This window comes from Mirounga leonina, unplaced genomic scaffold (genome assembly GCF_011800145.1).
Source record: "Mirounga leonina isolate KUSES-001 unplaced genomic scaffold, KU_Mleo_1.0 Mir_91, whole genome shotgun sequence".
NCBI lineage: Eukaryota > Metazoa > Chordata > Mammalia > Carnivora > Phocidae > Mirounga > Mirounga leonina.
In genome coordinates this window covers 17,200,188-17,218,160 of record NW_023270839.1, presented here as the reverse complement: position 1 = coordinate 17,218,160, position 17,973 = coordinate 17,200,188, and the positions used below count along the sequence as shown (strand labels likewise).

Sequence of the window (17,973 nt, the reverse complement as noted above, 5' to 3'; positions counted from 1 at the left end):
CTCCACCCTGCCCCTATGTCCAACACTCACCTTCAGTGTATCTAATTCAGCATTCTGTTATTGCTCTTCTGTTGTTCTCTAACTGTATACTACATATGCTTCTAAGGTTAAAAGCTCCTTGAGGATTGGGGCGCCTGGTGGCTCAGATGGTTAAGCGTCTGTCTTTGGCTTGGGTCATGATCCCGGGGTTCTGGGATCAAGCCCCACATTAGGCTCCTGGCTGGGCAGGGAGCCTGCTTCTCCCTCTCCTGCTCCCCCTGCTCATGATCTCTCTCTCTCTCTGGATCTCTGTGTCTCAAATGAACAAATAAAATCTTAGGGGAAAAAAAAAAAACCTCTGAGGATTGGGGCCATGCCATATGTCTTTTAAATTTTATGTGGCATTTCACACAGAATCAGGTAGATAGCAAATACCAAAAACATGTATGCAGGGAGAAACCTGCCTCAAGTCTTGGAATAGATCTCTTCTGCTTTGTTAGAACAGAAACAAAGCAACCCTGTCTGCCATTAGACCCAGATCAGAAAGTCTTTGTTTATATCTAGTAATTCTGACAGTAGGTACTTCTAGGTGCCCATAATGTACACGGACGCCTCTTTAGAGGACAAATGGGACAGAATCCTAACACCAGAGAGATGCTTAAATTTTCAGAAGCCACCAAGTTAAGGAAGTGGGAAGAAAACTCTTTCCAGGAAACCATTTCTTATCTTCTTTCCTGTTTTCTTCCTCCTTTGTAGCTTGACATTAGAAAGCTGAGGAAAGTGTGTGTACCTGAGTTTCATACCGCCGCCTAGTGTTGGCTGACAGCTTCTCTGGGGCTATCACACTCACAATGGGAACAACTGCTGCTCCGTGGATTTCAAACAAACCTGAAACAGAGAGTTGAAGAATTTATGGTCTTGGGACCACAGAGACGGCAGAGATGTAGAATCCACTCTGGTGTGATTCTATGGGCTAGATTCTGTCTGGGCTTTGTTTTCCATCTCTGCAACTAGCTGCACTTGACCTTGAGGAACCCAGAACCCTAACACCCAGCAGTTTTAGTGCTTCTGTTGACTCCCAGCCTTCTCTCAGGTGGAAGTGGGGGTGGAAGGTGACAAAAGCATAGGGAGGCTATATGAATCACCAAAACCTCATGAACCTAAGGGAAAAAAAATCAAACTTACTATTTCTCAAACTCCAATACTTTAAATTCCTCAAAGTATTTGAAATCTGACAGTGGCAGAAAGTCAACGCTAACAAACCAAAAAGACCCAGTTCTGTTAAAAGCCAAATACGTCGTCTTGTGGACGTAATTGGGACATTTCTTTTTCAGTAAGGTTGGCAGATGTGATGAAACTAAAGACCTAACTGTCACCACCGTTCCCTCTTGGCTTTCATGAAATATAAAACGTATACATGGTCTTTCTCAAGGTTATTTATTTATTTATTTATTTTAAGATTTTATTTATTTGAGAGAGAGAGCATGAGATGGGGGAGGGTCAGAGGGAGAAGCAGGCTCCCTGCTGAGCAGGAAGCCTGATGCAGGACTCAATCCTGGGACTCCAGGATCATGACCTGAGCCGAAGGCAGTCGCTTAACCAACTGAGTCACCCGGGGGCCCCTCAAGGTTATTTCAATATATTATTCTTCAACCTTCTGTGTGGGGAAAATTCCCAGGAAAATTAACCACATTTAATCTATACAGTAAACTGAGTCAAAGGAAGATTAAACCAGTTGTGAAAATAAGACAGGAAGACAGAGCTGTATTATGATTAGAGGAACCACCGAACTCCTAGTCATTTTCTAGGATGTGAGTTTCAAAGCATAAATTCCATTTGGTAAAATTAATTGAATATGTTACTTTAAAAATACATTTCCGGGGCGCCTGGGTGGCTCAGTTGGTTAAGCGACTGCCTTCAGCTCAGGTCATGATCCTGGAGTCCCTGGATCGAGTCCCGCATCGGGCTCCCTGCTCAGCGGGGGGTCTGCTTCTCCCTCTGACCCTCTCCCCTCTCATGCTCTCTCTCTCTCTCTCAAATAAATAAATAAAATCTTTAAAAAAAAAAAAAACAAAAACATTTCCGATGCAACAAGGAGTCAGCCACAGCATGTTTATAGCAGTGCGCACACACACAGCATTATGATGTTTAGATTCTAATTAGTCAATACCTGAAGCATTAGAAAAGGAGCCCTTCAGATTTTGCACTGCAAGATTATCAGAAGCTTCTCTAAAAAAAAGCAAACAAAAACAATTAGAAAACAGTCAATAGCACAACACAACAAAGATACTTTAAAGTGAGCCATTTTTTCCTCTTAAATGTAAAAATTAAATATTGGTTATTAGTGGAAGAAAAAAATTGAACTTAATTATGCTTTTGGTCAAGAGCAAGTAAAAATTATAAAGGATATCATTTCAAATTAACAAATGCCTAAAGATAACATTTTGATTTATTCAGCTGTGTCTGAAACCCTGGCTCAACATAAGAAGCTAATTTCAATGAACTATAATGGGTGTTCTTTCCGCTCCCTTCACAATACAAGGAAACATTAGGGAGGGCATGCCCCACCTTTTTTAAAAGTGGCAGCAACCTTGGTGATCACCTGCAGGAGAACATTTAGTAAATAAGGAGATTCTTTCAAAAGCTGTGAATGGATATTCTTTAAAGATTGAATTAGTTTACAGCCTTTGAGAGACACAAGAGCACTTTATCTTGGGAAAACAGGGAAGTAATCATGCACATGGAGGAAAGATTAAACTTTTCCCTGCTAAAACTGAATCCCATCTGGGCCTTTTATGTGTCTTAAAATATTCAGCTCATTTTATGTTTGCTCTTCTACACCTCTGCCTTTTTTTGGGGATCAGTAATCCTAATACCTGGTACTTCTAGAACATTCTATTTCCTCAGAAGAAGTGTGATGGTGAATTTATTCAAGCTAGGTGCAGGTGGGAGGGAGCCGGGGTGAGGGAGGGAGAAGAAAGTAAGAATGTTTGTTTGATATAAGCCATGGTTTTTCATGTTGGCACTATTGACATTTTGGGCCAGATAATTCTTGGATGAGGGTACGGGGGGGGGGGGGGCAGTTAGTCATCCGCATGGTAGGATGATTAGTAGCACCACCAGTTCTAACAGCCTAAAATATCTGCCAACAGTGCCAAATGTCCCCTGAGAATCACTGATACAAGCAAAAAAGAGAGAAAAAAAAAAAGTATTTTTGGTTATAAGTGTATATATATATATATATATATATATATATATATATATATATATATATATAAAAAAGTTACACATTTATAGAAAATTATAGAAATTTAAAGAAAATTAAGATCCCTTATAATCCCACTAACCAGAAATAACTAGAATTAAAAACTGGGGGGGCACCTGGATGGATCAGTTGGTTAAATGTCTGCCTTCAGCTCAGGTCATGATCCCCAGGGTCCTGGAATCTAGTCCAGCATCAAGCTCTCTGCTCAGTGGGGAACCTGCTTCTCCCTCTCATTCTTCCTCCCATGCTCTCTCTCAAATAAAGAAAATCTTAAAAAGAAAATCGGATATATCATTCCAGACAATGTACGGGCTATATATTTTGGTTTTAAAAAACAGGATTATATATCTCTTTGTGGACAGATTTCCAGGTCAATAAATTCAGCTTTACTAGAATCATCGTTTTTTTTAAAAAAAAATTTTAAGATTTTATTTATTTATTTGGCAGAGAGGGACACAGCGAGAGAGGGAACACAAGCAGGGGGAGTGGGAGAGGGAGAAGCAGGCTTCCCGCGGAGCAGGGAGCCTGATGCGGGGCTCGATCCCAGGACCCTGAGATCATAACCGAGCTGAAGGCAGACACTTAACGATTAAGCCACCCAGATGCCCCTTAAAAATTTTTTTTTAAGTAAACCCTGCGCCCAATGTGGCCCTCGAACTCATGACCCTGAGATCAAGAGTCACATGCTCTAGTGAGAAAGCCAGCCAGGCGTCCCTAGAATCATCATTTTTAAAGGCTACACACCATTTCATTGTATTGACTATAATCCAAACAATCTCTACCAATCAATGTTGTGATATTGTGAGATTCTCCAAGTGTGGTCCAGGGACCTCTGGAAGTTTCTGAGATCCTTGCACAGGTCTGCAAGGTCAGAAAAGTTTTCACCATAATATAAAATGTTATTTACCTTTTTTACAGATAAAAAAACCTCTACCTTTTTTGGGTCATCCTTTCACAAATGTGTCATGGAATTTTCCAGAGACTGTATGATGGGTGATAGCACAACAGATTGAATACAGACGCAGATAGTGACAATCTAGTTTTTTCTATTAACATGTTAAAGAGATTACAAAAATGTAAAACAATGCATTATCTGTAAAATGTCAAATTGTCACTCTTCCAAAATTTGTTTTGGAAAATGGGTTTATTGTTTTATTTTTTTAAAGAATTTTAATTTGTGTGAGAGAGAGCATGGGGGGAAGAGGGGGAAGGAAAGAGGGAGAGGGCGAAGCAGACTCCCTGCTGAGCAGGGAGCCTGGGCTGGATCCCAGGACCATGAGATCATAACTGGAAGTGAAAGCTGATACCTAACTGACTGAGCCACCCAGGTGCCTCGGGTTTATTATTTTAAAATAAATATTTTTAAAATGTGTTTTAATTTCTAACAAATTATTGTAGATATAACCCACAAAAACAAAGCTCTTTGGTGCTCTCAAATAATTTTTAAGGGTATAAAGTGGTTCTCAGACCAAAAAGATTGAAACTGTTACAAACAATGCCTTGCTAGACATCTTTGTACATACCCCCATGGAATAATTTTTACTATAAATTCCTGAAAGTAGAATTACTGGGTATTTCTTTTTAATTTTTAGTTTTAAGGCAATTTTAACTTTCTTAAATTCCTGTCCAGAGAGTTGAAACAATCTACATTTCCATCATGAATATATGACATCTTTTCCCAGAATATATTAATCTTTCAATTACTTTGACAAACACTACCAAAATTTACTAATTAACAGACCTAATTTTGGCTCCTTGGGCCTTTCAAACTGATAAAATATTCTCTGACATGTTATGAAAAACAAACCCTGAAACTATGATTGTCTTATATAGGGGGGTCACATACTTAAACTGCTGAGCTATTCGGAAGCAACAGAATGATCCATTAAAAGTTATCGTGATGTATCTGTATTTCCCAAAAGGATCAAATTGATTTTTAAAGGTACAGAAGTTCTACAGGTATTCACAGCTGGTTTTCTGGGCTTTTGTTACCTGATAGTCCTTTCATCACTGACTTTAGTTCTGAGTTTCTGCAAAACGTGGTCTATAAGATCAGACTCCTGCACATGTTTCTCTGTTTGCCTTTCCTTCTCAAAAGACTTAACCTTAAAAAGAATGAAACAGAATCAGTTTCTGAAGCCAAAAGGCTGAATCAGAGTACAAAACTAAGTCAACAGTTGAGGTTGGTGGTTCTCACCAGGGGCGATTTTGCTTATCACAGGACATTTGGCAATGTTTGGAGAACTTTCTGGCTGTGACAGCTACAGGGGGTGCTACCAGCATCTCGTGGGTAGAGGCCTGGGGTGCTGTTCAACTTCCTGTAGGGCCCAGGACAGCAGCCCCTACAATTATCTGGCCCCAAATGTCACTGTGGCTGTTAAGAAACCCTGGTATAGACTAGAAAAGCTTATCATTGATGATAGGATTTAAAAAAAGCCAAGACTAACCAGCTCCTATTTCATTTGATTCTTCCACATATTCTTCCCCTTAAACATCCCGATGGTCAGTCACCATTTTCCACAGCACTCCCCTCTCCGTTCCAAACTCAAGTCCTGTCATCCACTTCTATGGTACCTCCTCTCTCATCTTCACTCCATGGCCAGCACCCAACCTTGGCTTCAAACAGCCTTATATTCTTCCCACTGCCATTTTCCACTCACTCCGTTCCATGCTACACACCCCTGCAGATGAATTTTTCTCACATACCACTCTGATGTCCCCGTCTGTCCAAAACATGCTGGCTCCCCACTCGCTGCTACATAAAGTCCAAATTCCCTGGTTCGCATTTTGCTCTCCATGATCTGGTTAAAACCATTCTCTCCTGCTGAAGTATCCTTCTGCTTCACCCAAAGTAGACTTATTCTGGGTAATACCAGAATAGTTCTCTGCTGGCCTCCCTCTTTGGAATAGGCTATTCAAAGAATTACCATTATCTTTGCCATTCCTTCTGCTTAAAAGTCCCTTTCAGCACACATCTCTATCCTGCCCATCCATGAGGGTCCCCCATAAATCTACCTCTACCCTGAAGACTTCCCTGCTACCGCTGAGGTAATCTCCCAGGCTGATGAACCCTCAGAGAACTTGCACTGTAGGACTCTCATGGCATTTAGCACTTTCTAGCTCATAATCATGCATGATTGTGTTATGTTCCCTACCAGATTATGGGATCCTTGACAGCAGGGCCTGACGCGTCAATGTCCCTATATCCTTTGGGATCTTAAATTCCATCCCTCCCACACTGTGAACACTTAAAATGCATTTGCTGACTGGATGAATGAAGTGATGTCTTGCCCTTCAAATACGGAGATGATGCAAGATTCAAAACATAGATAGGCTGGAACAATGTGCTAGAATGAACAAGATCACATTTAATGGAGATTAATATGAAGTCCTGTAATGAAAGCCCTCATTGTAGGTGGCCAGCCAGACATGGTGATAACTGTGAAAAGGCCAATGGGTTTTAGTTGCTAAGTTCAGTACAAGCCAAAGAGCCACAAGATTGCTAAGAGTTCACTAGTAAACTTTCTGGGGAGAAATAGGGTATCTGGAATGAGGGAGGTCAGAGACCATTCTCATTTAGTTAGAATATGCCTAGAGTGCTCTGCAGAATTCTAGTATCACATTTAAAGACAGACATTGACAAGGCATGTCTAGAGGAGGTTAACTAGGAGGGTCAAGGATTTGGGAAATCATGTTATGAGGAATGGCTTAAGTAACCAGAATGTTTAAACCAGAAAAGAGGACAGAGTGACATGGCAGTCGTCTCCTACAATTTATTTGAAGGTAGCTGAGAGGGGGAAAAAATTAGACTTGTTAGGCAGAACTAAGACCACGGAGTGTAAATTTTGGGAAGGAAACTGATTCAAGTTTTTAAAATTTGTTAATCATTTTAACAGTGTGTTATGGCTCAGATTACCCAGCAGAAGCTTGATGCAGTCACTGCTCTGGAAGAGGCCTGATCAGTAGTTCTTAGGGTCACTTAGGATTTTGTGACTAATAAGCAGACGAGTAGTGGGGACTTCCAAATCTTCCCATAAAGGATAAACTACTACAAGAAGTGCCTTCCTGCCTTAAACAATTACAAAGTCAAAGAAAACACATAGGACAATGGTTTCTCAGACCTTAGACAACAAGCAGTGGAGAACTATTTTCCAAGAGAAGGGAAACAAAGTGCCCTACCAGTGCCCGTTTACTGTGCTGAGGGAGCCTGCAGATTGCAGCACAGGAACGCGAAACCCAAACAGAGACCGGGAGTCTTGCCAAGGTGGGGAGACAGTTTAGGTAGACCCAGATGGCTAGAGGCTATGAGGCAGAGGACTGAAGAGTAGAGTGCTCCACACTCAGATCAATTTCTGAAACTCTGTGGAGAAGTCCCCTCAATTCTTGCCAGAGAACTGATCTGTGCTTTAAGGAAAGAAAACTGCCCAGGCTGGGGAAACAACCGCCAGAAATGAGTAGGCGTCGTAATTTCTGGAATTCACAGGGGCTGGGAATAGTTCTTATTCTTACCAGGGTAGAAAGACCTCAGAATACACAGGGCAGCAGGCAGAATCCTCCTAAGGGTATTCCTTACTAGTAATGGAGCCAACTCAGGCCTAGACTAACAGCTGCCCTGGATCTGCCCTAACAACGCATAAAATGAAGCCTGGAAAAAGATCAAGCAATTCAAGAATTTTAACTACACCCCAGAACAAAGCCCAACAGTATTTATAGGGACATAAAACCTAGCACCCAGAAATGTAAAATTCATAATGTCCAACAACCAATCAAAAGTTACTGGCAGGAGGGCCTGGGTGGCTCAGTCAGTCAAACGTCTGCCTTCGGCTTAGGTCATGGTCCCAGGGTCCTGGGATCGAGCCCACACTGGCCTCCCTGTTCAGTGGAGAGTCTGCTTCTCCCTCTCCCTCTGCCTCTGCCTGCAGCTCCTGCTTATTCTCTGTCAAATAAATAAATAAAATCTTAAAAAACAAAAAGACTACTGGCACGCAAAGTGGTAGGAAAATGAGACTTATAACCAGAAGAAATGACAGATTCAGAAGTGTCAAAAATGATGGAATTAGTAGGCAAGCACCTTAAAACGACTATTTTTTTTTTTAAGATTTTATTTTTAAGTTATCTCTACACCCAATGCGGGGCTTACGCTCACAACCCTGAGATCAAGAGTCACGTGCTCTACTGACTGAGCCAGCCAGGTGCCCCTAAAATGACTATTTTAAATCTTATAAAAAATGTAAAGGAAACAAAAACTCTAAGAGAGAAATGGAAGATATATAAAGATACAAATATACAGATGAAAAAATACATAAGAAATGCAAAGGGATTAACAGCAGATGAGATATTGCAAAAAAGATCAGTGAATGGTCCCAAATAAAGCAAAGAGAAAGGGAAAAAACAAAACAAAAACAGAGTCTTAATGAGCTGTGTGTCAATATCAAATGATTAATATACTGTAATCAGAGTCCTACAAGGAAAAGAGAAAAAGGGGGGGGGGCGCCTGGGTGGCTCAGTCATTAAGCATCTGCCTTCGGCTGAGGTTGTGATCCTAGGGTCCTGGGATCAAGCCCTGCATCGGGCTCCCTCCTCGGCAGGAAGCCTGCTCCTCCCTCTCCCCCTGGCTTGTGTTCCCTCTCTTGCTGTGTGTCTCTCTCTGTCAAATAAATAAATAAAATCTTTGGGGGGGGGAAGGGACAGAAAAATATTTGAAGAAATAATGTCTGAAATTTTTCTAAATTTTTAAAAAAATTTTATTTATTTATTTGACAGAGGGCACAAGTAGGCAGAGCAACAAGCAGAGGGAAAGAGAGAAGCAGGCTCTCTGCAGAGCAGGGAGCCCGACATGGGGCTCGATCCTAGGACCCCAGGATTATGACCTGAGCCGAAGGCAGACACTTAACCGACTGAGCCACCCAGGCACCCTCTAAAATTTTTTTTAAAAGGTTTATTTATTAGAGAGAGAGAGAGAGAACACATGCACTAGTGGGGGCAGGATCAGAGCCAAAGGGAGAAGCAGACTCCCAGCTAAGCAGGGAGCCCAACTGAGGGCCCAATCCTGGGACCCTGGGATCATGACCCAAGCCAAAGGCAGAGGTTTAACCGACTGAGCCACGCAGGTGCCCCTGAAGATTTTCTGTATTTTATGAAAACCATAAATCTACAGTTCAAAAAAGCCCTAGCTATGAATACCAAGTATTAGAATATAGAGAATACCACACTGAGGTATATCATATTCAAATTGCAGAAAATCAGTGACAGAAGAAAATCTTAGAAGCTGTCAGAAAATAAAGAGCATACATAGAGAATCAAAGCAGACTTTTAATAGAAACTACCATCATGTCAGAAGACAATAAAACACATCTTTAAAATGCAAAAAAAAAAAAAAAAACTTAAATTTTAATTTTATACCTAGCAAAAATATCTTTCAAAAATGAAGGTGAAGGGGTCGGTTGGGCATCAGACTCTTGGTTTTGGCTCAGGTCATGATCTCAGGGTTGGAGATTGAGCCCTGTGTCGGGCTCCACGCTCAGCAGGAAGTCTGCTTGAAATTCTCTCCCTCTCCCTCTGTCCCTCCTCCTGCTTGCTCTCTCTGTAAAATAAATAAATCTTTTTTTTTTTTTTTTGAGATTTTATTTATTTGTCAGAGAGAAAGAGAGAGAGAACACAAGCAGGGGAATGGCAGGCAGAGGGAGAAGCGGGCTCCCTGCTGAGCAAGGAGCCCTATGCCGGGACTCGATCCCAAGACCCTGGGATCATGACCTGAGCCAAAGGCAGGCGCTTAGCCAACTGAGCCACCCAGGTGTCCCTAAAATAAATAAATCTTAAAAGAAAAAAAATGAAGGTAAAATGAAGACTTTCTCAGACCAATAACAACTGAGAAAATTCACGACCAACAGACCTGCACAGGCCAGAAATAAAGGAAATTCTTCAGGCAGAAGGAAAATGAAGTCAGAATGATGTCTGCCTCAACATAGTAGTAAACAGTTCCAGAGATGGTAAATATGTGGGTAAATATAAAGGACATTTCCCCCCCTTATTTTAAAAACCTCTTTAAAAAATAACTAAAGCCAAAATAAGGGGCGTCTGGGTGGCTCAGTTGTTAAGCGTCTGCCTTCGGCTCAGGTCATGATCCCAGGGTGCTGGGATCGAGCCCTGCATCGGGCTCCCTGCTCAGCGGGGAACCTGCTTCTCCCTCTCCCTCTGCTGCTCCCCCTGCTTGTGTTCCCTCTCTCACTGTGTCTCTGTCAAATAAATAAATAAAATCTTTAAAGCCAAAATAAAAACAATGTATTGTGGAGTTTATAACATATGTAAGAAAAAATCCTTGGCAACAATAGCACAAAGAAATAGAGAAGGGAAATGGAAGTATTCTGTTGTAAGGTTCTTACACTGTATGTGAAAGGCATATAATATTTTTTGAAGGTAGAATGTATAAGTTAAAGATGTACACTGTAAACCTTAAGAAGTCACCAAAAACAGGAGTAATGGTTAGCAAACCAGTAGGAGAGATCTAAAAAAAGGTATGAAAAGAAAAAAATGGAAAAAAGAACAGATGGAATAATTAGAAAACAAATAGTAAAATGGTAGATTTAAACCCAACCATTTCAATAACTGCATTACATATAAATGGTCTAACCATTCCCATTAAAAGACGGGGATTGTCAGAGTAGATCAAAAAAGCAAAACTCAACTGAGTGTCTCTAAGAAACCCACTTTCAAGACACAGATGGGATGGAAACAGACATGCCATGCAAACACTAATCGAAAGACCTCAGAACAAGAAATATTATCAGGGATAAAGAAGAACATTTCATAATGATAAAGAGGTCAATTCATCAGACAGAAAATTCTAAATGTGTATTCAGCAAATAACAGAGCTTCAAAATGCACAAAGCAAAACTGATAGAACTAAAAGGAGAAATAGATAAATCTACAATGATAGCTGGAGATTTTGACACTCCTCTCTCAGTAACTGATTGAGCAAGTAGACAAAATGATTAGTAACGATACAGAAGACTTCGGCAACACCATCATCTAATTTGACCTAACTGATGTTTATCAAACAACTCCTCCTAATAAGGCAGAATACACATTCTTCTCAAGTGCACATGAAACATTCATAGTTAACAGACAATTATTTTTTACTTTAAAACGTGGCTCAGTAAAATTAAAAGGACTGAAATCATACAGAGTATGTTCTTTGATCACAAGGGAATTAAATCATTAGAAATCTTTAAAGATGACATAATGAGCGCTGGGTATTATGTAAGACGAATCACTGACCTCTCTACCTCTGAAACTTTAATACAATATATGTTAATTGAATTTATTTTTTTTTTTAATATTTTATTTATTTTGACAGAGAGAGAGAGTGGGAGAGGGAGAAGCAGGCTTCCCACTGAGCAGAGAGAGCCCGACGTGGGGCTCGATCCCAGGACCCTCGGATCATGACCTGAGCCGAAGGCAGGTGCTTAACTGACTGAGCCACCCAGGCACCCGTTAATTGAATTTAAATAAAAAAATAAAAATTTTAGGGCACCTGGGTGGCTCAGTCGTTAAGCATCTGCCTTCGGCTCAGGTCATGATCCCAGGGTCCTGGGATCGAGTCCCACATTGGGCTCCCTGCTCGGCGGGAAGCCTGCTTCTCCCACTCCCCCTGCCTGTGTTCCCTTTCTCGCTGTCTCTCTCTGTGTCGAAAAATAAAAAAATAAAATCTTAAATAAAAAAATAAAAATTTTAAAAAAAAGGAAAGAAATCATGAAAGAAAGATAGTTGGAAAATACCTGAATATTTGGAAGTTAAGCCACACACTTCTAAATAACCTGTGGATCAAAGAAATCATCAAAGAAACTAGAAAGTATTTTGAACTAAATGAAAATGAAAGCATTACATCATTAAATGCTTATACTTAGATAAGTCAAGTCTAAACTTATTGATCCATGCCAGGTGCCAACTTTTTTTTCCCCCCTGTAAAGGCTCAGGTAAGTATTTTAGGCTTTGCGGGCCACATACTGTCACATCCTTGTTTTTTTTTTAAACGGAGAATGTAAAAAAGATTTGTAGTTCACAGGCCATACAGAAATAGGCTGTGTGCCAGATTTGGCCTACGGGCTGTAGTTTATCTACCCCTAACCTAAAGTTCCACCTGAAGAAACTAGAAAAGGAATAAACTAAATCCACAATTAGCAGAATGAAGAAGAATAGAATGGAAATCAGTAAAATAAAAAACAAATGAACAAAAAAATAAGAGAAAAATCAATGACATCAAAAGCTGGTTTTCTGAAAAGACAAATGAAATTGATAAACCTCTAGCCAGCCTGGTGAAGTAAAAAAAGGGGAAGGATGGGAGACATAAATTACTAATTAGCAGGCATGAAAGAGGGGATTATCATTACTGATCCTACAGATAATAAAAGAGAATATTTGAAAATTTAGATGAAATGGCAACATTCCGGGGAAGATACCAACTACTCAGACTCACTTACTCAGAAAGAGGACCTGAACGGCTCTCTGTCTAGGCCCTTGTGGCTTCACTGCTGAGTCTGACCAAACATCTAGGGATGAAATAATACCACCTGTACACAAAAATCTTTCAGAAAACAGAAGAGGAGAGGACACTGTCCAACTCATTGATGAGGCCAACCTTACCCAGATATCAAAACCTGACAAAGACATTAAAAGGGGGGAAATACGTTGATTTTTTTTTCCCTTAAAAACAGAAATAAAGGTTAGAAGTTGGTATATTTCTGAACTTTGTTAAGGTAAAGGTAACAGTAAAACCGGTTAGGAAACAGCCACAGGACATGCCAACCAGCAGGTATCAGTGTGGTCATTCTTCTTATTTTCTGAGATGAAGAAAGCGAACAGAGGTAGAAAACTAGGGAAAACCTACTGCCACTATTTCTGATTTTTGATTTTTTAAGCTGGGAGGGAAGGGTTCCGATTCAGACTGTCTCTTACTCTATAGCCTTTCTCCAAACACAGGCCCAACGAATACAACAACGGATTTTCACCCACACCCAAGGCCAGGGGACAGCGGGAAGTGGGAATGTGACTGTGAACCGCGCACGACTTCCTTGGCTCTGTACCTTGACGTAGCTGCCTCCTTTATCCGAGACGAGGGCCACGTAGGTGATTTCGTGATGTCGGCAGTATTCCTGTAGCTCCTCTTGGGACTGAAACAAGCACAGCATGTGAGATAAACCCCGAGCGCCTAGAGCGGCTCAAGGACTCAGGGAGACTGAAAACACGGTGTCCAAGTGTAGTGTCAAAGGGCCTTGCTAACCTGCTGACTCCCGGAGCGATCAGTGTTAAGCCGGAAGAGTAAGGATTCAAAGGAGCGGGAAGACCTTGCTTTTCTTACTGTCACCGCTGTCCTCAGGGGCCATGGACAATCCGTGTGCTCGCGGCACAGTAAGACACGGTTTTCAAAAGCTTCAAATCCTGGTGCAAGGTGCCCAAGTTACACGGTACGCACACATACAACGAGAAGGCCTTTGAGGAAAGCCAAGGCAACAAAAAACGGCAGACGGCGTAAAGCAGAAGTGAAGCCTAAAGCCACCAAGCAGCGGAGCAGGGACGCCTGCAGGGTCTGCCGCGGGGCAGGACTGAAGTCGGTTTCTGGAAGAACACTCCTCTAACAATTTATGCAACACGGGAACCAATGGAAGAGGACGCTGCTCTGTCGAATGATTAAAAGTCAGTGCTCAGCAGACTGAGGAGGTTTTCCTAACACACACCAAGACGGACAGCAGCAGGAGGGAGGGAGGGTGGAGGTTCTGTTTCCCTGGGCGTCGCTTCAGGCTCTGGGGCGCCTGAGTGCGGGCGAACTGGACCATACGCCCTTCTGTGATCTGCTGGTGGCAGGTAGACGTTCTCTACCGGCCCCCCTTTCCGAAGGGCAGGCGGGTTCAAGGCTGCTCCTTTCCTCACTTCCAGCCCCACAGCAGGCTGCTGGGGGGGGTCTGAGGAGAGACAGCCACCCACACAGCTCAACACGGAACGCCTTTGGCAAGTGTGCGAGCCTGGATCCCGGCCCTGCAAAGACGGCCCAGCCTCATCCCTGGGGGAGTCTGTTCGCTTCTAGGGGCAAGGGAACTCTGAGTTACGGATCTTGAGACAGGGAGACGACCTGGATCAGCTGGGTGGCATCAGTGTAATCACAAGGATCCTTGTGAGAGGAGACAGGAGGGTCAGAGACGGAGAGACAGAAAGAGAGGTCAGAGAGGACAGAAAATGCTACCCTGCTGAGTTTGAAGGTGGAGGAAGGGACTACGAACGGAGGCATGCTGGAGGCCTCCCAGGGCTGGATAAGGCAGGGGAATAGATTCTCCCCCTCAAGCCTTCTGAAGGAACGGGCCCTGGCAGACACCTTGACTGGAGCCCAGTGGAACTAGTGTTACACTTCTGAATGCCAGAAATGTGAGATAACCAGCCTGTATTGTTTTAAACCACGGAGTTGTGGTCCTTCGTTCCTGTAACAATCAGAAGCTAACACCGGAAGTGACTCTAACGAGAGAGAAGTTGAGTTTGAGAGAACCCTACTCTAAGGCTGGGGAGGACGATCGGCCACAGCAGCCGGGATGCATGCACTCCACTCAGGGGCACTTTGTGTCTCATTACCTGTGACCAGTCATACATGATTTGTGCTGTGATTCCCGCGGACCAGAGTTTCTGGGCTAGGTTGATGGCCCTGGACATGGACATCTGGCCAACACTTACGATCAGGAGGTCGCAAGAGCTTATTGTAACCTGGATCAGAAAGAGAGTGGTTACATTTAGAGGAGCCACACTGTGGGCCTGTAGGAGGGGAGGCAGCACGCATGTGAAGACAGGCATCTCAAAATCTTGTAAGCAACAGAAGTCTGGGCTTCACAATGACATATACTAAATAAATAAATAAAAAACGTCAAGGGGCGCCTGGGTGGCTCATTCGTTGGGCGTCTGCCTTCGGCTCAGGTCATGATCCCAGGGTCCTGGGATCAAGCCCCGCATCGGGCTCCCTGCTCCGCGGGAAGCCTGCTTCTCCCTCTCCCACTCTCCCTGCTTGTGTTCCCTCTCTCGCTGTGTCTCTCTGTGTCAAATAAATAAAATCTTTAAAAAAAAAAAAAAGTCAAAAACCTTTTATATTAGTCTTTTTAGAAAATTATTTCAGCTATCCTAAGCCGTCAGGAAGATATTCTTTTCCTCTGGGAAAACTAATCTTGTCTGAAACAAAAAGGAAAAAGAACCATTTCTAGCTCTTAGAGTGCGGCAGGATTTCTGAGCAAGGGGCTCTGATAGGCGTCTGCCAACATCTATAGCTCCCATGTACAGAGTGCATCAGACACGAGGAGAGTGAGGCCAGGCAAAGACGGAGGAGCTGTCTGAGGTCCCCCTGAGGGAGGCTAAGGACTTAGACGCAAGGACGGATGCCAAGTCCTAGGCTTGTCCATCATGGCAAAGATGAACCCCCCCAAAGCCTCGGTCTATTGCCACGTCCAGGGCTCCATATAAAGGACTATAAAATGAAAGACCACTCAGAGCCCACTGGAAAGCTGGAAAGCAAAACTGGAACTTACAGGTTCTTCCATGTTGAGGATCGCTGCAGATATCTTGTCTATAGCTATGCTGACCCCAACAGCAGTGGGGATTGGTCCCAGAGCCTGGGGTCCTCTAAACTGGGGAATCTGGGAAGAAAGGCACAGCTTTGGTTATGAAAGAGAGAAGAAACTGTAACCATAAGCAAAGCAATGACTGGAGGGCACACACTTGTCAGCAACTTCTCATCAAAGGGTTCAACCAAGAAGTAAGTACGTGTGTGGTAGGGAGAGTGAGAGAGAGAGAGAGAAGGGGGGCCGGGGGAGGGAGAGGTGGGAGCACGCACACGTGCCAACTGAGGAAAAAAGTAACAAATGCTGCACCTAGAGCTGCACTGCGGAACACGGCGGCCACCTGCCACATGTGGGCTTCAACACCTGCAATCTGACTAATCCAAACGGACAGGCGCTGTGTATGTGAAGTACACAGAGGCTGCAGAGACTCAGAATGGAAAAAAAAAAAGAGGATATAAAATGGCTCATTAATCATATTGAGATGTCTGATTATATACTGAAATAGTATTTGGGGTATATTGGGTTAAATATACACTGATCTGCAAAATCTTAGGAAAAAGGGGCGCCTGGGTGGCTCAGTCGTTAAGCCTCTGCCTTCGGTTCATTCAGGTCATGATCCCGGGGTCCTGGGATCGAACCCCGCATAGGGCTCCCTGCTCCGCGGGGAGCCTGCTTCTCCCTCTCCCGCTCCCCCTGCTTGTGTTCCCTCTCTCGCTGTGTCTCTCTCTGTCAAATAAAAAAAAAATAAAATCTTAAAAAAAATTAAATAAATAAAAATAAAAAAAAAATCTTAAAAAAATTTTTTTTTGAAAATTTGGACTGTATGTTGAAACAACATTTTGGATATTTGGGTTAAATAAGATATTATTAAAATAAATTCCACCTTTTTCTTTTTATTTGCTTTATGTCCCTAGATAATTTAAAATTACATAGGTAGGTTCTGATTCTGGACCAAGACAAGAACACTTCTCTCTATTCCTCCCGCTAAGTAGAGCTAAAAATCCTGGACATTACTTATAAACAAACATGAGACGAATATGAAGTGAAGAGAAGGCAGCACACGGGCATGGGAACTGTAGGATCTGAGGGTAACACATGCTGACAACCCAGAAATGCCAAGGAGAACCAACAGAAGGTCCCCAGGAAACCCGCTCTCGCTAGCCAAAACATGAAGAAAGGGGCAACCCGGCAGGGCCGAAAATGTTTATATAACCCCTGCCCTGCTCCAGCCAAACACCACAGTAAAAGGTCCGCCCCCACCAGCAAAGGCTGAGTGGGGGCCCACACCTTTACTCAGATGTAAGGGGCCCCCCTCTCTCACGAAGCTCCAGCTGGGTAGCATCAGAGAAGACTAAATGGGAGCCAGGACTTTTCTTATCTGCCTGGGGTAGTGCTCCCTACCCCCCAAACAGTGTCAGGAACTGAAGGATTACAGATCCTCATGTCCACCCAAGCAGTAACGAGGCCACCCTCCCTGTGGGGGTGGTGCCCAAGGCGGCTGAGTGGGAGGCTGGAACGTTCCCTGCTCTCCAGCAATCTCCTGCCACTTCCCCCACCCCTCACCATAGTACCAGTAAAGGCATGTGGGAACAGGAACAGGGCACCCCTCCCAGCCTAGGGATATTGAAGCAAGCAGAGTAAGGAACCTGAATCTTTACCCTTGACCAACAGTAGCAAGGTGGCACCTCCTGCCCCTACTTGTGCTTTCAGGGGAGGCCTGCTAAACCTAAAGATCTAGCTAAGCTCCAGAGTCTCATAATACTTAAAATATCCAGGGTCCAAGTGAAAATCATGCATCATGGCAAGAACCAAGAAGGTCTCAAAATGTGTAAAAGACAATCAACAGACAGGATGACACAGATGTTGGAACTATCTGACGGATTTTAAAGCAACCACCACGAAAAGCATGACGAACAGGCTTGGGACAAAAAAAAGAAAGTCTCAGCAGAGAAGTAGGAGATTAAAAAACCTCTGGATGGGCTCAACAGCAGAATGGGGAAAACGGTGGAAATAATCAATGAAACTGAAGATGAAACAATAGAAACCATTCAATCTGAAGAAGAGAGAAAACAGACTGTAAAGCAGAAGGCCCCAGAACCTCAGGGATATAACAAAAACTTGAACATTTGTCATCAGAGTCCT

General features: G+C 43.0%; 1 protein-coding gene across 9 annotated transcripts in view; it reads right to left on the bottom strand.

Moving 5' to 3' along the window:
• The window catches only part of EIF2AK4 (eukaryotic translation initiation factor 2 alpha kinase 4), a 109,631-nt gene that overhangs the window by 4,849 nt on the left and 86,809 nt on the right, over positions 1 to 17,973 (bottom strand). For 6 of the 9 annotated variants that reach the window (XM_034994319.1, XM_034994318.1, XM_034994321.1 and 3 more), the window contains 6 exons: positions 15,799 to 15,906; positions 14,861 to 14,989; positions 13,327 to 13,413; positions 5,237 to 5,349; positions 2,150 to 2,208; positions 770 to 867 (listed from right to left, as the gene is read on the bottom strand). In XM_034994319.1, the coding sequence (XP_034850210.1) occupies positions 770 to 867; positions 2,150 to 2,208; positions 5,237 to 5,349; positions 13,327 to 13,413; positions 14,861 to 14,989; positions 15,799 to 15,906 (594 nt within the window). Of the gene's footprint in view, positions 1 to 769; positions 868 to 2,149; positions 2,209 to 5,236; positions 5,350 to 13,326; positions 13,414 to 14,860; positions 14,990 to 15,798; positions 15,907 to 17,973 lie in introns of those variants that run through there. The other 3 variants (XR_004677321.1, XM_034994325.1, XM_034994324.1) reach the window with 3 other exon arrangements.